Raw genomic sequence first — 23,273 nt, forward strand, 5'->3', positions numbered from 1 at the left:
GAAGGTCACAGTGTTCCGTGTGCCTTTGGCGTTTAGTCATGCGGGTCACATGACCATAGAGACGTCTTCGGACAGCCCTGGCTCTTTGGCTTTGTAACAGAGATGAGCACCTAGAGCCAGAATCGACTAGCACATATGTGCGAAGGGAACCTTTACCTTTACCTATAGAAGGAGCTGCTTCCCAAACATCATTGTGAAGTCTTTTTATACTTCCAATCCCTCCTCAGAAATTAGGTTTTCTGTGAATATTTCTGTCATTCCAAAATTCTAATCAAATGAAATCTGCTTCCAGGTAAAAGATCTAGATACAACCAAGCTAAGATCATCCCCTCTTTTCTACAACACAGAAAAGGTGTGAAATGTAACAAATGCAGGAGGCTTGTAAGTGCCTTCAACCTGGACAACTTTCTCCCCCAGCTGTATTTACTGTCAGCCCATCAAGGTAGATCAAATCAGGAAAGATATTCTGTAGGAAGACGAGAACTAAATCGCGATGCCTGAATTTTCTTTTCCACTTTCTTCTTATAATCAAGGGAGTCAGTGGTCTTTGTGGGGAGCTAGTATGAGTCTCTCCTGCCCCTCTGGGTTTGTTTCTTCTGCAACTGGTGTTTTCCTAAGGCCTCTTTGATTTCTTCTCCAAGGTCATCTCCCTGGTTCTCTACACGTATAAAAGACCTTCCTGGAAGTAGAAGACTTTCAAATCGAGGGTGTCTTCAGCCTAGACATTCTTCTCCTCCAACCAAAGGATCTGCTTGGAAACATTCTTTGCAAAAGGGTGTTTAACTGAAATGCTTGCAAATTCTTCTCCCGTTCCCCTTCCTGCTTCTTAATTTTTGTTTTCAGCCTGCAACGGCTGGCGCACAGTCTTTTCGTTCCCTTTAGAGTGCCTTGTATACTGGTGGAACTATGTAAATTAATACCGCTCCTCCCATGATTAGTGTGCTATCTGGAATTGTGAATGTAAGAAGCCTCAGCGTCTTCTTGAGGCACAGAAAGGGACAGCGATATGCAAAAACTTGGTTCCGGAAGGGCCAAGGATTAAAATGGCAAAGCCCAGCGTTCTGCCCGGGTGTGATTAGGAAAACAGCAGGGTCTATTTGCTTCTCCATGGATTCCATCTCAAACGTTCTGGCCCATCTCCAGCGACTGAGCCCAGAGGACTTCAAGTGAAGGAGAAGCCCCACAGGCCTGGAGGCTGGGCATTCCAACCCTCCGGCTTGAGTCTGGTCCTAATAACTGCGAGGAGAAGTAATACGAAACGACGTAGAATATTCAACCCACAAGAATTTTAGCACCTTCATCTCTAGAATTCTCAATATTAAGGGGAGTCCTCATATTACACGCTGTCTCACCATTTAATAAACACTCTCGTGAAGCTGCAGCAAGTTTAACTGTTTGAAGCACTGCCTGCCTGCCTGCGAATATATGCGTCCCAGGGTAAAGTTGCAGGATCCACTCCAAGTCTGTCACCAGGACTCAAGCTTTATTCTTCTTCCAAGCTTTTGGGCTCTTACTGGAGCCCATCCTCAGGCAACTTCACTCTCTCCAGAATGAGTGCACTGGACTGTTGGCAATAGTGGCGAATATCTGTAGGTTCATTCTCTGAGCTTGGTTGGTTTCTGAACATTTCGTTACTGGGCTAGGCGACATCTTCAGCATAGTTTAGGGCAGGGGTGTCCAACCTTGGCAACTTTAAGACTTGTGGACTTCAACTCCCAGAATTCCTCAGCCAGCTGGTTTAGGGTATGCCAGTGTCTGCTGTCTTCTTCTATGTATCAGGGCTACATGTGGTCAGTAGATCTTGTCATGGGTCAGGTGTGGGTGTGACAAATGAGGGTACAGATGGACACTTGCACTGACATCCCCTAAACGCCACTGAAGATGCTACCTAGCCCAGTAATAAAATGTTCAGAAACCAACCCACAAGCTTGGAGAATGAACCTTCACCCACTGTTCTATGTATTGCATTTATATGGTGCCTCATTGTGTGTGGCCATCAACCTGGGCATCGACACCGTAATTAACAATTAAAAGCCACACACAACTAGGCACAATAATAATACAATGTGTAAAACAGCCCAGTGCATACTAGCTGGTCAGAACCTGCTGAATGCCATACTAGCTCCCCACAAAGACCGACTGACTCCCTTGATTATAAGAAGAAGAAAATCCAGGCATCGCGATTTATTATGGGCAGAGGTGGTATATTCAGCAGGTTCTGACCAGTTCTGGAGAACCAGTAGTGGAAATTTTGAGTAGGTCAGAGAACCAGCAAATCCCACCTCTGACTGGCCCCACCAACCCCATCTCTTCTCTGCTTCCCATTGAGTCCCAGATGATTGGCTGGGTCTCCTTTTGTTGCCCTGCACAGGAGAACGGAGCTAGAAAACAGGTTAGTGGGGTGGGGAGGGAATGGGGATTTTGCAGTAACCTTCCCCTGCTGTGCCCACAAAGCCACACCCACCAAGCTACACCCACAGAACCAGTAGTACAAAAAATTGGAATCCCACCACTGATTATGGGGGGAGAGAGAAGTTTTCTGAGGGTGGCCTCTGACATGAGCCCAGAAGCTTGGAAGAATAAATTTTTGGTTCCAGTGACCAACTCAGATTGGGTCCTCCTGAGAGTTTGTGTAACCCTTTATGCCCTGAATTCCAGTTTTGCAAGGATGGACCTGCAGGAAGGATCTGGGAACCTCTGTGCAGCCAAGCTTTTGAGATCTCACAACCGAATGATTTTATTTGACTGGGATTAGAAGAAAAGGACAATGTAGTTATAGGAAATAAATTCCACCCTAAGTGTTTCCCTTTTATTTATTAGATATATCAGTGACTCTGCCAGGTGGCATTTAAGGTTTTGGGCTACATATTGAATGTTATTTTAAGATACTTTTGTGGAGCCAGGAAACAGCACTAGATGATCCAATGGCCTTAAATGTCATTGTGCAACTCAATACGTACACTGCAGATGCTTTAGGAACTTGGCAGGAGCCAGATGTGGTACAAGCATCTTGCCTTGCACAGAATTTGAGTCTGTTTCCCTTAAAACAGATTAAAGCTTTGAGAGGCTGATCCAAAAGGAAAGTAAGTCATGTGATTAATTGGCATCCAGTAGGTCAATCATTCCCAATGAGCAAACTGGGAAAATCAGGATGCCTTGAAGAGGAAGGACAAGTAATGGTGACAGTAAAGAGTTGTAGCATCTTGGATTCATTAATTCTCTGGACTCTAAAGGTGGAAGAATGAGGGCTGGGAGGGTATCCCCTTGTGGCAATGACCTCTCTGGAGGTCAGAACCCCGAGGCATCGACCACAATTCAGGGGATGGTGACCTCAAAACATTTTTCCACACAAGATCATATCATTTTCCCTGAACCAAGATCATATCATTCTAATAGACATCCTCCCGACCTAATGATATTTTTAATTTTCTTCACTGTATCTTCCAGTATGAGAAGTCTGAATTTTATCCTTGCAGTTCTCCAGGAAGAATCTTCACCTCAGACCAATTGGTCTAGAGCAACCCCACAGAAACAGATTTAAAAAGAAGCCACTAAAGAATATGAGTACTCAAATGCAAGAACACCAGGGTGTCAATTCATTTCTATATTAACAAAATAGAGTAAAGAAGAGTGGAGTGGAGTGGAGTGGGGAGGAGAGGAATGGAGTGGAGAGGAGAGGCAGAGGGAGAAAGAGAAAGAGAAGGAGAGGCAGATGGAGAAAGGAGAGGAGAAGAGAGGGAGAGGGAGAAAGAGAAGGATAAGGATAAGGAGAGGACAAAGGAGAGGGAGAGGCAGAGAGGAGAGGGAAAAGAAGAGGAGAAGGAGAAAGAGAAAGAGAGGACAAAGGAGAGGGAGAGGCAGACAGGAGAAGAGAGGGAGAAAGGGCAAAGGAAAAGGAGAAGAAGAGGCAGAGAGGAGAGAGGGAGAGGGGAGGAGACTAATGTAGTATAGCATAGCATAACGTAGCATAGAGTAAGTATTGTAATGTAGAATAAGGTAGCGTAGAGTAGAGATATTCTCTACTCTACATATATTGATAGCTTTGCCGATCACTACTTTTCTGAGTGAAGGGCACCTGGCTAGTTATAAATAAAAAAGGGAATTAGCAAAGGCTTGGAAACTAAAATGCCAACCACCCATTTACACATTGGAATACAAACCTTGAAGGGCAGGGATCCATGTTGCATTCCTTCAGCTTTGGTTTGGGTTTCTTGTTTTCAGGATAATAATGGCAATACTGGTCTGGCACCACCCGCTTGGAACGGATGTCCATGCATTCTGCAGAGTTCAGCTGGTAACCTAGAATGGGGTGAGAATAGGCCATACCTGATGATGATTATACCTAATACCTAATTATTCAGTCACCCATTTCTCCCTGCAATGCCTCACGCCTCCTCCATCTGTCTTTTTCACTAACAGTGTCTTACGACACCGGCAACCAGAGTGGCATACCATCTGCAACCACGTAATACATTTGCACAGCCATGTGATCACAACAGCTGCTTCCCTTTTCGGTTACACACTCCCTTGCTATCAAAAAAGGCACATTCCCACCTGCTCTGATTCCCCCATGATGACAACCGAGCCATCGGAATGTGCATCAACCCTTAGAAACCCACTCAGTCGTGGGACCCGGTGCTTTGGGAAGACACAATTCCGTCATCTTTCAAGGATCCAGGTTCTTAAACATGGATGGTTATCCTCAACTTACGACTGCAATTGAGCTCCAACGTTCATTGTTGTTAAATGAAAAACTTGCTAAGTGAGTTTGTCCCATTTTACGACTTTTCTTGCCCCTTTTCTTAAGTGAATCACTGCAGTTGTTCAGTTCCTCATTGAGGTCACTTTTCCCAGGGTTGCAATTGCTAAATGAGTGACAACTATAAAATGTTCAGTTCCTCATTGAGGTCACTTTTCCCAGGGTTGCAATTGCTAAATGAGTGACAACTATAAAATGTGCATACAAAATGTTTTATGAGCGAGAGGTGGGGTGGGGGGAAAGCAGGATCAAGGGTGACAGTGAATTATGTGTCTCAGAGTCGGCTACGCCCAGGTCATGCCGACATGTTGACTTCTAATAAATCCTTTTTAATTTTTGGAGTGTGGCTCGAGGCTCATGATTTAATTGGAGCAATTGCCGGAATCCTGACAATGAGTGGTTGTTAAGTCAAGGACTACCTGTATAGAAAATAGTGCACAGGAAGTCCTCAACTTACAGTAGTTTATTTAATGAACTTTCGAAATTACAACGGCGCTGAAAAAAAGTGACTTACGACCGTTTTTCACACCCGCAACATTTGCAGCATCCCCAGGGTACCTGATTTACATTTGGATGCATGACAAGTGGTTTCTATTTATGACGCCTGCAGCATCCTGGGGTCATGTGATCCCCTTCTGTGATGAGCAAAGTCAAGGGGGAAGCCAGGTTCACTTAATAATCACGTTACTACCTTATCAACCGCACTGATTCACTTAACAACAGTGGCAAGAAAGATTGTAAAATGGGGCAAAAATCATTTAGCAAACGTCTCACTTAACAACATAAATTTGGGGCTCAACTGTCATCATAAATAGAGGACTACCTGTATTGACTGATTTTTCTCTTCCTTCTCAAAACCTCATTATTCCTAGCTATATTGACAACTCTTGGGAATCCTTTATGCAAACCCAGGGAGGTTACTTTGACTATCTCTGGTCCATGTCAGTTTCACAGATGAGTCAACAGTGTGTGGCAGCAGCCAAAAAAGCCAACGCAACCCTAACTTGCATTAACAGAGGGATACAATCAAGATCAATAATGCAGCTCTATAAAGACTTAGTTAGACCACACCTAGAGTACTGCATCCAGATTTGGTCACCACACTATAAAAAAAAGATGTTGGGACTCTAAAAAGAGAAGAGCAACCAGGATGATTAGGAGACTGGAAGCTAAAACATACGATGAATGGTTGCAGGAACAGGGCCAGGCTAGTCTAGTGAAGAGAAGGACCAGGGGAGACATGATAGCAGTCTTCCAATATTTGAGGGGATGCCACAGAGAGGAAGGGGTCAAGCTGTTTTCCAAAGCTCCTGAAGGCCAGACAAGGAATAATGGATGGAAACTGAACAAGAAGAAATTCAACCTGGAAATAAGGAGAAACTTTCTGACAGTGAGAACAATCAACGCATTGGACAGAAGTTGCCTTCAAAAGTTGTGGGAACTTCATTACTGGAAGCTTTCAAGGAGAGACTGGACTGCCATCTGTCAAAAATGGTGTAGGGTCTCCTGCTTGGGCGGGAGGGTGGACTGGATGACCTACAAGGTCCCTTCCAACTCTATTAATCTGTAATCTCTGGTCCATGTCAGTTTCACAGATGAGCATTCAAGCGTTCACTTCATCTCATTTCAAAATCTATGTACATTAAAGAAACAGGCACTCCATTTTCCTGAACTTCCTCTCTGTGGCTTGGAGGTTGAATCTCTGGGCAGCTCCTAAAATCTACTGTTCAATTCTCATAACGCAGAAAAGGAAGAGGGATGTCCAGGAGCAGAAATCTTGAGTTTTTCTCTGAACCTCTTCCATAGCATGCTGTCTAAAATTTGCACGCAGCTTCCCATGCTATATACACTGAGGTAGCTCACAGAAATGTATCATTGGCAGATTTTCCTGTGGCTTCAGGCAACACCAAAAGTAATTAAAACTGGAAGCCACAATCACTAAAGAGGAGAGCCAAACCCACCACTCGGCCCAGCCCTGCAAAACCACAAATATTTTTAGCCTGGCTCCTCCATGCTCAGCAACAGGAGGTGAAGACAAAGAAAAACACAACTCTCAAGAAAGCCGCTGGTGCAAGGGATCTGCGTAAGAATCCTATGAAGGTTTCCTTGGATTACAATTGAGGAGACAGGAAGGAAGAGAAGCTCATTTGTAGGGAAGGGCAGGCTTCTTTATAAGGTGTGTGTGTGTGTGTGTGTGTGTGTGTGTGTGTGTGTGTGTGTTGGCTTTTAAGCAAGCAAACAAAAAGGACTGTTAGGTATAACATTGATACCAAATATGGTTTGGGTGAATAAATATATAAAACTTAGATATCATGGTTTAAGTGCTTATCACTTTAAGCACAATGCAGCAGGCAATTAGCCGATTAAGGGTGCGGTTAGAAGTTACAATATAAGGAAGCAATAGAAGCTGGAAAGCTTACTGTCTGTTACTGTAACTGTGTGCTGCTGCGAGTAACTGTGTTTTTACTGTGACTAACTGTGATTACTGACTGTGAGTGCCTGTGACTGAACTGTTATTGTTTGCTACTGTTTGCTGAATATCCAGCGTTTGTTTCTCTGGAGAGTGAAACCGGAGGAGGAGAAGATATCTTTATCGGCTGATAAAGATATTGCAAGGACTCTTAACTTGGACTATACTAGTGAGTCTTACTGGATGGAAATACTGTGAATGAATTAATGGACTGAATGACAATGCTTAAATTCTAACTGGATTAAAAACTATTTAAACTACAAACAGTGTTTGTATTCAGTGTGTGTATACTCTGGGGCCCTTCCACTCTCCTTTGGCTGCCTGGCTTGACTACTGCTGCAATACTCTGCTAGGGGTTAATTCCCAAACCCTAACATTGGTTATGGGCCCAGCAGCATAGTCTAACTAACCAGGATATAGCAGAGAGAGTTGGTGTGAGTTGCACATTACTGAAAAAACAAACTGTTTTAATTAGTTTAAAATAGTCAAAATATCTGAAGAGCAATGGCACAAGTAAATTTGTCACAACTGTCCATGATATCCAGGCTGGATGGAACAAACTATGTTTCATGGTCAATGAAATGTAGTTTACTTCTACGCAGAGAAGGTTTGTGGGACATTATAGCAAACCCACCAGATGTGAGTAGCTGGGATCCTGCTAATGATGATGATAAAGAAAAGTTACAAGACTTTAAACTGAAGAATGAGCAGGCTTTATGCATCATAGGACTGACTTTCTGTGATCAGCAGCTTGTCCATATTCGTGGAGAAGAAAATGCTGCAAACTGCTGGGAGAACCTCAGGAAGATTTATGTTCGGGACAGTGTAGAGCACATATAAATCTTACACGGAAGCTTTTTCAACGCATCTTCAGAGGAATGGAGATATGTTAGTTCATTTAAACTGTATGAAGAGCATTTTTCAAGATTTGCAAGAAAAGAGCTTATATTTAATGAACTGCAACAAGTCTACATAATATTATCTTCATTAGATCAAAGCTATGATGACTATGTGACTTCGTTAGAGGTATTGCCAAAAGAAAGCCTCTCATTAACCGAGATTACAGGCAGGCTACTAGAAGAAGCCAGAAGAAGGCGTGAGCGTGACGAGCTGAGAGAAGATAAGAAAGAAGAGAAATTATCTTCAAAGCTTGAAAAAGAAACCAGCAAAGCAAAGTAAAGCACCCGGAAGAAGAGAATTTATCTTCAACGGCATACACAATTAAAAAGTGTTTTAATTGTGGAGGCAGAGGACATTTGGCAAGATTCTGCAAAAAGAGAAAAAGCCAAATGTAAAAAAAAGAAAGCATTTGAACTAGCCATGTTTAGCAAATCTGATGTGAAGAATAATTTATGGGTGGTTGACAGTGGCGCATCCCACTGCATCACAAGAGATAAGACAAAATTTATAAAAATGTCTACAAGCTCTCAACATATATCACTTGCCAATGGCTGGAATCTTAACGCGAAAGGTCAAGGTTTTGCACGTTGTCCGTACATAAACCAGGATATAAAAATGTTGTATGTACCGCAACTAAAGTTTAATTTGCTTTCAGTAAGGGTATTAGATAAATTAGGTTATGTAATTACTTTTAAGGATAATAATTGCATAATTGAAAAAAGATAACAAAAGGGTAACTGCAGCTTTAAATGGAACATTATATGTATTAGATAATAGTAAGAAAAGGGAGGCACAAACTGTATTTAATAATATTAAGCCTCATGAAGAATGTATCCATTTATTGCATAGGCGTTTGGGGCATGTAAATTTTAAAATGCTAAAACGTACAGTTGAGTTATCTGAAGGAATAAGGTTAAAACCTTGTGATAAATATTTGCGTTGTAATGTTTGCTGTGAAGATAAGAGCAAGGTATTGCCTGCAAATAGGCTAAATGGTTTCAAAACAAAAGAACCTTTAGAAGTAGTATTTGCAGACATAATAGGTCCAAAGAAACCCAGTATGGGGGTGCTAGATATATACTGAGCATTATGGACCATTATTCTAGATATGGGTTTTGCTATTTAATGAAAAGCAAAACTGAAACATATCAACATTTTTTCAATTGGCTTAGGTTTGCTGAAAGAAAGTCTAAACGACAACTGATAACCCTGGTGACAGATAATGGCACGGAATTTATTAATAACAAATTCCAGAACAGACTTAAGATAGCTGGAATAGAGCATAAGAAGTCTGCTCCATACAGGCCAGAACATAACGCTTTTATTGAAAGAAGAGGCCAAACACTACAGGCAATGGTTAGAACAATGTTAAATGATTCTGGGTTACCTGATTCTTTATGGGGGAGGCTACAATGTGTGCTAATAACATATTGAACAACGTTGTTAATACAACAACAGGTGAAATACCATTTACCAGGTGGCATGGCAGGAAACCTGATCTAAGTTACCTGCACACATTTGGTGCACCAGCATGGGTGCATATTCCTGCACAACTCAGAAAAAAAGGGCAACATAGAGCTAAAAGATTTTTCTTCGTTGGTTATCAGGCAAACCATAGGGCATATAGATTTTGGGAGAAAGGCACATCTAAAGTGTTATGTAGTGCTAGTGCCCAATTTCTAGAACATGAAGGATGGGAGAAATTAGAACAGGATGCCAATAAAGATGTAATTATTGAATCCTATAGAAATCCCATTAGTTATCCCTGTAACTTTAAAAATAAAGTAAAGAGACAAATACAGGATGAAATAGTGCCCATAAAGGAAGAAACAGATTCAATAGCTGAACAGGATGAGGAAGATGAACAGGTAGTAGTTCAACAAAGTCCTCCTGTAAGCCCTGTAATTCCCAGAAGAACTACACGTGTATCTAGACCGCCTGATAGTACCAGGCTAACACAGTGTGCCAGATTAATCAAGTTCCTAATTCTGTTGAAGAAATTAAAAAGTATCCTAATAAGGAAAAAGAAAAATGGTATGCAGCAATGAATAAGGAACTGAATTCATTAAGTGATATGAAGGTGTATGAGAATGCTAAATTACCTGCAGGAAAGAAATCCATTGGCTGCAAATGGATATTTAAGGTAAAAACAGATAAGGATGGTAATTTAATCCATAAGGCAAGGTTAGTAGCCCAAGGTTTTAGGCAGAATGCTAATGACTATGATGAGGTGTTTGCACCTAGTCTTAAGGCAGCAACCTTGAGAGCAGCTTTAGTGTGGGCAGCTAGTAAAAACTATATAGTTAACCATCTAGATGTGGAAACTGCTTACTTGCACGCCCCATTAAAACATACTATTTATATGAAAAAACCTGTTGGTATTAAAAGTGAAAATAAGGATAATAATGATTGTTGGTTGTTAAAGAAAAGTTTCTATGGTCTTAAACAATCAGGCTATGAATGGAACCAGTATATTGTAAAGGAACTTGACAATATAGGATTTAAAGCTGGTTTAGCCGATCCATGTTTGTTTAAGAGGGAGACAAATGGGAAAGTATCATTATTATTACTATTCACAGATGACATTGCATTGATAACTGAAACTAATGATGAAGCAAATAAAATAATAGCATCATTAGGAAAGAGAATAAAGATCAAGCAATTAGGGAGATAAAGAAGTATCTCGGTTTGAATATAAAGAAAACACGGAAAGGTTTTAAGATATCTCAGGAAGATAAGATAAGCAAATTGCTAAAAGATTACAAGATGGAGCTTTGTAAGCCAGCTAAGACTCCAATGAGTCAGGAGTTTAGCAACACTGATGAACAAAGTCCTGAGTTTGATAAGGTGATTTATCAATCTTTAATTGGTAGTTTGAGTTATATTAGTAATTGGTCTAGACCAGATATATCGTACTGCGTGAATCAGTTGGTTAGATTCAATTCTGCACCATGTGAAAGACACTGGAATGCAGCTAAGAGGATATTAAGATATCTTAAAAAAGACAATGAATTATTCATTGTATTTAGAACCAAAGGGTGATTTAATTTGAGTGCTTATGCAGATGCTAGCTTTGCATCAGAAAGAGACACTAGAAAATCGACTTCAGGAACAGCCATAATGCTGGGTAATACATTAATAGGCTGGAAGTCAATAAGACAACAGCATATAAGTTTGTCTACTATGGAGGCAGAATTCTCCTGTTTATCATTGTTATGTACAGAATTAATAATGTATAAACAAATGTTAATTGATATAGGTATAACTGTAGATTATCCTATAATTATACATGAAGATAATCAGGCAGCAATTCAAATGGCCACAAATATTGGAGTAAAAACAAGAAGCAAGCATACAGATCTAAGATACCTAAACGTGAGACAATCTTTAAGAAGTAAGATGATTCAGCTAGAGTACTGTATGTCGGAGGACAATTTAGCTGATAATTTTACTAAAGCCCAAGGTGCCAGTAAGCACCAGGAGAGTTGTGAAAATATGGGATAAGATTGTGAAGGAATTATATATTTATTTCACCCAAAAGGGGAGTATGTTAGGTATAACATTGATACCAAATATGGTTTGGGTGAATAAATATATAAAACTTAGATATCATGGTTTAAGTGCTTATCACTTTAAGCACAATGCAGCAGGCAATTAGCCGATTAAGGGTGCGGTTAGAAGTTACAATATAAGGAAGCAATAGAAGCTGGAAAGCTTACTGTCTGTTACTGTAACTGTGTGCTGCTGCAGTAACTGTGTTTTACTGTGACTAACTGTGATTACTGACTGTGAGTGCCTGTGACTGAACTGTTATTGTTTGCTACTGTTTGCTGAATATCCAGCGTTTGTTTCTCTGGAGAGTGAACCGGAGGAGAGAAGATATCTTTATCGGCTGATAAAGATATTGCAAGGACTCTTAACTTGGACTATACTAGTGAGTCTTACTGGATGGAAATACTGTGAATGAATTAATGGACTGAATGACAATGCTTAAATTCTAACTGGATTAAAAACTATTTAAACTACAAACAGTGTTTGTATTCAGTGTGTGTATACTCTGGGGCCCTTCCACTCTCCTTTGGCTGCCTGGCTTGACTACTGCTGCAATACTCTGCTAGGGGTTAATTCCCAAACCCTAACATGGACCCCCCCTAAAAACAAACTGCAACGTGGAGACAAGCAAGTTGCATTAACAGAGGAACACAATCAAGATCAAGGGAGGTGCTAATACCACTCAATAAAGCTTTAGTAAAGAGCACACTTAGGATACTGCATCCAGTTTTGGTCACCACACTATAAAAAAGATGTTGAGACTCAAGAAAGAGTGCAGAGAAGAGCAACCAGGATGATTAGGGGACTGGAGGATAAAATATACAATGAACTGTTGCAGGAACTGGGCTTGGCTAGTCTAGGGAAGAGAAGGACCAGGGGAGACAGGAGAGCGGTCTTCCAATATTTGAGGGGCTGCCACAGAGAGAAGGAAGGGGTCAAGCCATTCTCCAAGGCACCTGAAGGCCAGACAAGGAATAATGGATGGAAGCTGATCAAGGAGAGATTCTACCTGGAAATAAGGAGAAACTTTCTGACAGTGAGAACAATCAACCAATGGAACAGAAGTTGCCCTCGGAAATTGTGGGAGTTTCATCACTGGGGGCTTTCAAGAAGAGACTGTCAGAAATCTGTCAGAAATTGCATCTGCATCTGTCAGAAATTGTGTAGGGTCTCCTGCTAGGGCAGTGGGTTGGACTAGATGACCTACGAGGTCCCTTCCAACTCTGTTAATCTAATCAAACAGAGTTACAAATCAAAAATTTCTAATGAAGCCTCTTTCCTCATATTAGGTATCATCACACAGAGGAATGCAAACCCCGGGAGAAAAATTGAGCAGTATAATAATTTTAACGTCCTGCCCCAAATCCATTGAACAAGCGAAAGAAGTTCCAATGCTAAAAGGTAAACGCTGAACATTTCAACCATTCGTTTAAACCCAGCTGCATTTTATGGGGAGCACATGGCTTGCGAAATCCCTTTGGACTTCATGGCAGAGAATTGAAGGCTGTTTTGAACATATAATCTGCTGAATGACGGATGGCTGCTCGTTTACTCCTCCCCTCTCTTGGTTTTGTTTTGAAAACGATTGTCTCCAGAAAATATTTAAGTCATTTGTAAGCCGGCGAAAGAAGCCAAATGGGAGTTGACAATGGCTAAACAAGCTCATGTCGGAAGCATTTAGGCCGGGAAGAAACAGAGCAACATTTCTAAAACACACTATTAAGATTAATGTCCAACCTATATTTTTGGCTCATTTCTTACTTAAAGAGAGGGAACAAGAGAGGGGGTGTGTGTGGAAAAAGCAGAGGAAGAAACGCATTCTTTCGCAGGCCCAAGAGAGTGCTGCTTCTACATTTTGGCTTTCGAAGCTGATATTACAAGTTGGATTGCACTTTGCGTAGGTGTAGGTGTAGTGAGAGTCCTTGACTTATGACCACAATTGAGCCTGAAATTTCTGCTGCTAAGCAAGACAGTTGAATGAATTCTGCCCCATTTTGCGAACTCTGTTGCCACCGTTGTTAGTCACTGCAGTTATTAAGTTAGTAACCTGGTTGTTAAGTGAATCCAGCTTCCCCATTGACTTTGCTTGTCAGAAGATCGCAAAAGGGGATTGATCATGTGACCCTGGGGCACTGCAACCGTCATAAGTATGAGTCAGTTGCCAAATGCCACTCCAGTTTAGCCTCTGTGGGAGTTGCCTGTTCTTCCAGTTTCCCCTTTCTGGGAAGTAAATTTTGGGGACTTTTTCACATTTCACTTATTGTACCCTATGACTATTATTAAGTGTTGTTACCTTATGATTCTTGACTCTTGACTAATGTATCTTTTCTTTTATGTACACTGAGAGCATTTGCACCAAGACAAATTCCTTGTGTGTCCAATCACACTTGGCCAATAAATAATTCTATTCTATTCTATTCTACTCTATTCTTATTCTACTCTATTCTTATGATTATTCTTATTCTATTCTATTCTTCATTCCAATACATTCTATTCTATTCTATTCTATTCTATTCTATTCTATTCTATTCTATTCTATTCTATTCTATTCTATTCTATTCTATTCTATTCTATTCTATTCTAACAGTGGTCACTATTCTTTTAATATCCTTCTCCAATAACATTGAAATTGTCTGCATATGCGGATCGTGCATCATTTCCCACTAGATGGGGCAGGCAGGAATAGACATGGCTGTCTACCATAGTGTTGGTTTGCCTCTTCCTTGCTAAAAGTAAGCATTGAACAGTTCCAAAGGTGCTTTTTCAAGAGGCAACTGGACTTCCTGGTTTTCTTTGAAGACGTTTCGCTTCTCATCCAAGAAGCTTCTTCATCTCTGACCGAACGGTAAATCCTTCCATTCCCCATCATCCAATCAGAGCTGAAGAAGCTTTTTGAATGAGAAGCGAAACACCTTCAAAGAAAAAACAAGAAAGTCCAGTTGCCTTTTGAAAAAGCACCTTTGAGACATACTTCCCCAATTTCGCCTCCAATGTCTTTTCAATAGGCAGGATTTGGTGTTTGACAACCATTGTCCTGAAAGGATCACTAGTACATGTGTCACACCTTAACTAGCGCAAATGTGAGACTTCGGCTCTCCATTTTAAATACAGACAGGGAAGGAACCGGACTTACAACACTGCACCAATTTATTGCATCACTCACAAATCTCATCCTGAAAGCTATTTATCTATTGCTTCAAATCCACAGCTGTACATGCTCCCAAAAAGCCACATGCATTACTCACCTCCTCCACATGTCACTGTGCAAGGGAAGAATTCTGTCTGCTTCCACTGGTGACTTATGGGTTGATAGAAGAAGAACTGAACTGTGCTATCTTTGGCAGCAGTATATCTGGCCTAAAGAGAGTCCCATTACAACACATTAGAATGTGGCATGTTGGCAATCCTTGGCCTGCTGTGGTTTAATTCATGCACCCAAATGCAATGCCGTAAGTCACATGCCAACAGGCAAGGAGTAAAAATGGGCAGAACCTACAGGCAACCTGACCTTGCTTTGAGCTTGACTACTCAGTGACTTATAAGAGCGATGGTGGCGCAGTGGTTAGAATGCAGTACTGCAGTACTCACTGGGATCTATAATTTACCATGGCCAACTTGCCATGGCCAACTCACTACGGCCAACTTGCAGCAGCCAACTCACTGCAGGACTAGAGTCACACTAATATTTAAAAAAATGATGGAATAGTATCATTAGAGAAAGGATGCAAAAGGAGAGACAGAATAAAATGTGAATGACAAAAATTAAAATACTTTTTAAATTTATTTTAAATAATTACATAGAACTGTTAAATTGTCCTGAAGCAAATTGGCTATGGTGAGTTGGCTTTGGTGAGCTGGCCATAGCAAGCTCACCAGAGCCAATGCTATGAGAAGCTGTTCCATCCTGAACTCATTACTCACTCCAGGAATTCGATTCTCAAGGTTGATTTCAGCCTTTCCTCCTTCCCAGGTTGGTAAAATGAGGACCCAGATCATTGGGGACAAATGCTGATTCCAAACTACTTAGAGAGGGCTGTGAAGCCCTGTGAAGCAGTATGTAAGTCTAAGGGCTATTGCTATACATACAAATTCAATTAAGTGCATTCTATCACTTTTTTAAAGAGGACAGAGTGAAGGAAAGGAGGAACTGGCACTACCAAGTCAACAGAAAGATAGGAGAGCTTGGATCTGGGCTAAGAAACTAATTTGAAAAAAAATATTTCCTCCCTAGAACTAGGGTCTGCTTTGTAGCATTTTCCCCTTTTCCACTGAAGTGGAACAAAACGTTTTCAAAATTATTTATTCCTCACATTTAAGGACCATCCGTCTCCTTCACAGAGGGACTTTGGATGGCAGGCAATAAAATATAAAAGCATAAAAAAAGACAAATGAAGGCGATTATACGTCTCTCAGGGTAATGTTGCAGGATTCAATCTGGCTGTTACCGGGACAAGAGGTTTTGGTCCCAGTAACCGACCCATAAAAAGCAGTATGCAAAATTTTAAAGAGCCAAGAGATGTTAAAAATGAATTAAAAAGCTGCAAAGGGCTTTCAGGACGCTAGCCAGCCCCATAGTTGCCTGCTACTTTGCACACCCCAAGCAATCATGTCTTGATGGAAGGCCGGGGGTCTGGCTAACTTCTGATGGGGGAGTGCTCACGGGGGGGGGGGGCAACATCAGAGAAGGCTCTCTTCCTGGACCCCACAACTCAAAATTCTTTGGCTGATGGAGGACTCAACATACCTTTTCTGCCTGACTGGGTGGGACAGGGTGATGTTACAGAATCTCCAGACATAACCTTGGCACAGCACAAGTGTCTTACCTTGATAATGAAATCAGCGCCAAGAGGCCCTGGGATTTTTATCGTTTCTCTCTCTGGGCCCTTCTGAAATTCAACCGTTGTGTTTTCAATGATGTACATTCCAGGGACATTGAAACTGTGTTCTTCAGTATCTCCCTGCAGTGTCTTTGATTCAATAGCTGAAAAGCATAAGGGGTGGGGTGAAGGAATGCACATTATCCTTTAGCGCAGTGATCCCCAACCTTTTTACGCCGCGGCCCGGTATCCCCAACCTTTTTTATGGTGCGGCCCGGTACCGACATCAGCTGGCGCCGCCATCTTGTTTTGATGAAAAGTGCTTCCGGTGAGCTTTCTACCCGGAAAAGCTCACCGGAAGCACTTTTTCATCAAACAAGATGGCGGCGCCAGCAAGCCAGCTGCCCGGTAGGACTTGTTCCACGGACGGTACGGTCCGCGGACCGGTGGTTGGGGACCCCTGCTTTAGCAGATTATGATGAATTTATGCCATTGGCCTACTGAAAGCAGAGGCTGCCCCAAATGTCGTAAATATAAAACACAAGTCGTGGTATGCACTATTTATATCAATACTATCCTGATGACATGGGATTCAAATGACCATTCCATTCTTGAATGCTACCCCTTTATAGAAACCCAGATGATTTCCAGTATAATGAAAATAAAAAACGAATTTATCACTGGTACACAGTTAAGGAGAAATTCTGTTGCTTTGCATGGACTCACAATATTTTTTTAAAAAATGAAGCATTTCATGGCATCATTTTGAAATAATACCAAGATCATTCCAGGAGCGTACAAATGCAGAGATTCTCTGGAAAAAGCAGTCCAGAAGAAACATCCATATCTTTTTGAGCCAGAAAAGTCTTCCAAGTAAGAAATCTACCATTGTACATGATACACAGTGGCGCAGTGGTTAGAGTGCAGTACTGTAGGCTACTTCTGCTGATTGACGGCTGCCTGCAATTTGGCAGTTCAAATCTCACCAGGTTCAAGGTTGACTTGGCCTTCCATCCTTGCAAGGTGGGTAAAATGAGGACCCAGATTGTTGGGGACAAATGCTGATTCCAAACTACTTAGAGAGGGCTGTAAAGCCCTGTGAAGCAGTATATAAGTCTAAGTGCTATTGCTATTACTATACTCATACATGCAAACTCTATTTTAGAAGGCAATCCTCAAGCACACCTGAAGTTAGTCTTTCTGAATGGATCACAATTTGTATTCAATATGTTTCCTCCCACCGTGTTCTTTAGATTATTTTTTTAGGCAGAGCCGGGCAAATCCATTATTCAATACAGGATGGGAATCATAAATAGGAGGCCAGAGGCACCAATATCACACAAGACTGTTAATTTGCCTTTTTGATCACAAACACACTGGCGCGTGAAAAGGCACCCATCACCTGCAAGTGTATTTATTGCTCTTCGTTCTTCCAGGCTGACACATATGCTATTGATGTGGTCAGAAAAGCAGAAAGAGGATTCCATCAGCTGCTTAGATGTGGGAAAGAGGATCGATTAGTCATCTCTCTGAAGAATGGGCTAAATAAATAAATAAATAAATAGCAACTTCATCTTGGTCTTCTTGCATATTTGGACAACATCAGCCTTATCACCCAGATCACAGTATCCATCCCCCACTATACTAAAATTTAGACTCTTCAACACTGAAATCCAAAGTTGGCACATTCTGCAGGTTTGGTTTTCTTTTTGAAAAGTGATTGTTGGAAGGTTCTGTATAATATTGGCATTTATTTCAGCAGTAATTCTCAACCTTGGCAAACTTTAAGATGTGTAGGCTTCAACTCTAAATGGCTAAGGAATTCTGGGAGTTGAAGTCCACACATCTTAAAGTTGTCAAGGTCAAGAAAGACTATTTCACAGTTACACAGGCTATGCACAATGAGAGGCACAATTTAAAATTTCGAGGAAGCAGCCATAATCTATTTCTCCTCCATCGGTTCCTAAAAGGGAAATAATCTGTCTTCTAAGCTAGATATACTGCCTGAGCTTAATATTCTTCTTGTGTGTTTCTTCACAGACCAAAATTATCTTGAGCTAATGCACCAGAGACAAATTCCTTGTGTGTCCAATCACACTTAGTCAATAAAGAATATTCTATTCTATTCTATTCCATTCCATTCATTATTCTATTCCATTCCATTCCATTCCATCATTATTATTCTATTCTATTCTGTTCTGTTCCGTTCCGTTCCGTTCCGTTCCATTCCATTCCATTCTATTCTTCTGTTCCATTCCATTCTTAACTTCAGTGATTGGTTGTGTGCATCAAGTCACTGCCAACATTTAGCAACCACATAGATATAAATAGCTGAAGAAGCTTCTTGGATGAGAAGCAAAACGTCTTCAAAGAATAACAAGGAAGTCCAGTTGCCTCTTGAAAAAGCACCTTTGGGACAACCATGACCTAATGGATGACTGAGAATCTCTGTCGACATTTAGTGACACATAGATTTTTTTTCCTGTAATGATCTATCCCTATCTTGGTCTTTCATGTCTTCCAACTGGACACTATCATCACTGTAACTCGGTCCATTCGCCTTACTGCTGGACATCCTCTTTCTCTCTTTCCTTTTATCTTTTCCCAGCATTAGAACCTTCTCCAGAGACGTCATTTACATAAGGAAAGCTATTCATGCCCATCCTCCCCCCCAAGAATAAGATACTTTAGGAATCTCATATCAAAATACGCTATGAGAATATGGCCTCCTTGGCCAACTCAAAGGTCTACTTGAGTTCTGCCATGATGCAACAAATGCCAACAGCCCTAACAACTTCGGTGTGCTCCAGCTATTGAATTTGCTCATCATGCTGAATAATTCACAACCCATCAAAGCATACAAGAGTCTTACTTTTGCAAAGCCTTGCAAATATTCCAGTAATCACTTGTCTCAGCTTTACAAATTACCCCAAGACGGCATATTCCCTGGTCCTTAAAAGGAAGGAAATAATGCAAGGGCTCAGGGAGAACCCGAGTATCTTTCTCTCGATAAAGGGTGCCGGTCCAAATTTATTCTTGGTCTAATTCCAATCAAAACAATGGTGTTAGAAAAGAAGGATAGAATTGGTCCTCTCTGTCTAGACAGAAGTATATTCAAACTCATTTGTTGTAAAGGAGGTCATTTATCAGATGTCCCTTAAAAAACAACAGGCATCATTTAAGTCCTCGGAATCCTTCAGAGGTAAAGAGACATAGTAATATGTAAACAACAATAACAACAAAAGCTTTTAGCAAGAGCAAGAGCACTTAGACTTATATAACGCTTGCTTCATAGTGCTTTACAGCCCTCTCTAAGCAGTTTACAGAGTCAGCCAATTGCCCCCAACAATTTGGATCCACATTTTACTGACCTTGGAAGGAAGGAAGGCTGAGTCAACCTTGAACTGGTCAGAATCGAACTCCTGACAGTGGGCAGAGTTAGCATGCAATACTGCATTCTAACCACTGTACCACCAGGAAGGAGAATGAGAAAGGGAATAAGAGAGGGAGGGAGGGAAGAAGGAAGGAATAGCAATAGCACTTAGAGTTATATACCGCTTTATGGTGCTAAGCAGTTTACAGAGTCAGCATCTTGCCCCCCAACAATCTGGGTCCTCATTTTACCCACCTCAGAAGGATAGAAGGCTGAGTCAACCTTGAGCCTGGTAAGATTTGAATTGCCCAATTGCAGGCAGCCTGCAGGCAGCAGATGTAGCCTGCAGTTCTGCACTCTAACCACTGCGCCATCACGGCTCATTTTATGCATCAAATCATCCTTGTAAGTGTCTTGTCAGGTAGGTTTGCAAATGGCGGTTAACAATAGCTTATATCCATCTGCATCCTTGACTTATAGCGACGACTGGGACCAGAATTTCTGTCTCTAAGCAAAGGGGTGGTTAAGTGAGTTGCATCCAATTTTGCAATTTTTTTTGCCACAATTGTTAAGCGAATCACTGCAGAATCATACAGTCATTAAGCGAATCCAACTTCTCTCATTGACTTTGCTTGTTGGAAGCCAGCTGGGAAGTTTGCAAATGGTGATCAGGTGACCACAAAGATGATGCAATGGTCATAAAGTGTGAAAAAAAGGTCATCAGTCACTTTTCAGTGTCATTGTAACTTCAAACAGTCACAAAATACCTGTTGTGGTTAGCCAGCAGCAGGTGCAGATGGCTGAGGAGAGCAAGGACTCAGATGAGGGGCCAGGATCATTAGGGAATGGACTGCTGCCTTCAGAGACTGTGGGGGCTGGCAGCAGTGATGAGGAGGTTCCCAAGGAGCCTGTGCCAAGTGTGTGTGCGCGCAGGGCTGCTCACAGGAAAGAGCAGCTGCAGCAACACGGGCGACTTGGCAGTAAGGCTGCAAGGTAATGACCCCTCCTTCAAGAAGATAAAAGCCAGCCATGAAGCGAACGTACTTTGCAGAAGGCAAAGACGTTTTTGAAACTCCAGCCTCGTGGACATTCCAGTATCCTGAGTTTGTATTTGAAGAATCTTATTTTGCAAATTATTTCTTGTCTGTTATCTTTTGGCAAGTCTAGCACAGTTTGGCAAGACTTGTTCTTATCACAGGTAACTATTTTGTAAAAGCATTACAAGGTTTCTCTTCCTTTTAATTGTGTCTGATTTGTTGGAAAAGGGTATGGGTCAGAACAATACCAGTAATATTTTTCCAATATATGGCACCAGCAGCTCCAGAGCTTATCTACAAGATGAGTTCTTCTCGATTCTCGCTTGCTCGGTCTGTCAATACCAATTTCTCTGAGGAATGAGCACCAAGCACTGGGCTGTTAGTAATATACGTACAGCTATTTCTTCAAAAGGAAAGTAATATTTTACAAATGCACTTGTGCCCATCTGGAAATAATAGCACGTGGCTTTCCAAGCCTATTCCTCCAGAAGGGATGGCTTGAAATGTCTTTTGAACCTTACACCCTGCAAAGCCATCTAAGTTACAACTCCAACATAGTAAGGCCTTTGTTTGCCGTTGGTGAAAACAGTTAACTACTAACCCAGCCAACTGAAATCCTAGCTAACTCCGATTCAAAGATGGACCCTGTCAGTTTTAAGAGAACACCTGATGATATCCACAACAGGGATCCTTATCGCAAGACTACACGGAGGCAGGATCTATTTTACTGCTGACTTATATATAAGGGCCCAAATAAAAAGCAGTAGCTAGATCAGTGCTGCCAGAAATCATGAATGCAACATGTGTTTTCAAGAAGGGTGCCAGGCTTGGATTTCATGGTAACAAGCTGCCATAGATGTAATGCATCTAGCATTAATAGCCGATAGTCAAACACTGGGGCCAGAAAAACTCCAAAACTATTTCAGCAAAACCAGAGGAAACAGGGTCACCGTAGCAAATGCATTTTAATGGAAACTACCCCAAAATGATGTTTGCTGTGGCAAAAACAAAGAAATAATCCTAAAGTCTTTTAAAAGACAGTGGGTTCTGAATTGATCCAGAGAGTCCTTGACTTATGAATAGTTGCTTAGCCATTCAAAATTATGAGAGGCCCCATCAAAAGCTACTTACAACTCAGTTCCAAAGTTATGATGTCTGGTCACATGACTACATTTGGGGCAATTGGCTGGTATTTAGAGCTGTTTGCAGCGTCCCAGGGTCATGTGACTGTAATTTATGACAGTTCTTTTTCCAGAAAACAGTGTTTACATCTGGTTTCCTGGGGGGGGGGGGAAACGAGTTTGCTTAAGAACTGTGGCATTCATTTAACAAACCACCATCTAAAAGGTCACAACATCTAGACTTGTTACGTGATGACCTGCTTTATGACTGACCTATCTTGGGATCATAATCCAATCTTATGAAGCTTGTCCTCTGGAAATATAGAATTGCTAACTAGGGCATACAAAACTTTTGTCAGACCAATACTCAAATACAGCTCATCTGTCTGGAATCTGCACTGTATATTGGACATTAATACAATTGAGTGAGTCCAGAAGTATTTCACGAGAAGAGTACTACACTCCTCTGCTCGCAACAGAATACGCTATATCACCAGACTTGAAATTTTGGGCTTGGACAACCTTAAACTATGCCACCTATGGCTGGACTTGCAGACATAGTATACAAAATTATCTGCTACAATGTCCTACCAGTCAATGACTACTTCAGCTTCAATTGCAACAATACAAGAGCACACAACATACACAAACTCAATGTAAACCATTCCAAACTTGATTGCAGAAAGTATGACTTCAGCAACAGAGTGGTCAATGCCTGGAATGCACTACCTGACTCTGTTGTTACATTCTCTAACTCTCACTCCTTTAACCTCAAACTATCCACTATTGACCTCACCCCACTCCTAAGTGGTCTGCAAGGGGCGTGCATAAGTGCACCATTGTGCCTACTGTTCCTGTCCTATTATCCCCAGTTATTCATACCTATTACTCATGTTTATACTTATACCTATTATCTTGCAAGCAATTGACAAATCAAATACATAAATAAATAAATAAATAATTGTCAGGCTAAACTACAGTCCTAAGTCAGGGACTACCTTGAATGATTAAACAGGAAAAGGTCTTGGACCAAAGAGAAATGCATCAAGCCACTTTTCCATTGCTTTAAAAGAGCAAATTCAGTGTTAGGATGAATGAGACAAAGAGATCTGAAACAAAATTATCAACCTTAGAAACCTTTTCTAGAAATATAGAATGCCACCAGTGGCCCTTACTGGCTAGAATTGACACTTAAAAGGGAATTTTGAGTCTCTCTTATATCATGTGTTAAGCAGTTAGCAGAG

The 23,273-nt window shown here is 41.2% G+C and overlaps 1 protein-coding gene across 1 annotated transcript in view; it reads right to left on the reverse strand.

Moving 5' to 3' along the window:
- ADAMTSL3 (ADAMTS like 3) overlaps positions 1-23,273 on the reverse strand; it is a 196,897-nt gene that overhangs the window by 56,189 nt on the left and 117,435 nt on the right. Inside the window, exons 9-11 of the mRNA XM_087972611.1 lie at positions 16,505-16,662; positions 14,927-15,038; positions 4,161-4,299 (exon numbers count right to left, since the gene is read on the reverse strand). Coding sequence (XP_087828737.1) covers positions 4,161-4,299; positions 14,927-15,038; positions 16,505-16,662 — 409 coding nt within the window. The remainder of the gene's footprint in view (positions 1-4,160; positions 4,300-14,926; positions 15,039-16,504; positions 16,663-23,273) is intronic.

The sequence above is a fragment of the Notechis scutatus genome, chromosome 11, assembly GCF_049901735.1.
Source record: "Notechis scutatus isolate UNSWTSFEM ecotype Mainland chromosome 11, rNotScu1.2, whole genome shotgun sequence".
NCBI classification, from domain to species: Eukaryota; Metazoa; Chordata; class Lepidosauria; order Squamata; family Elapidae; genus Notechis; species Notechis scutatus.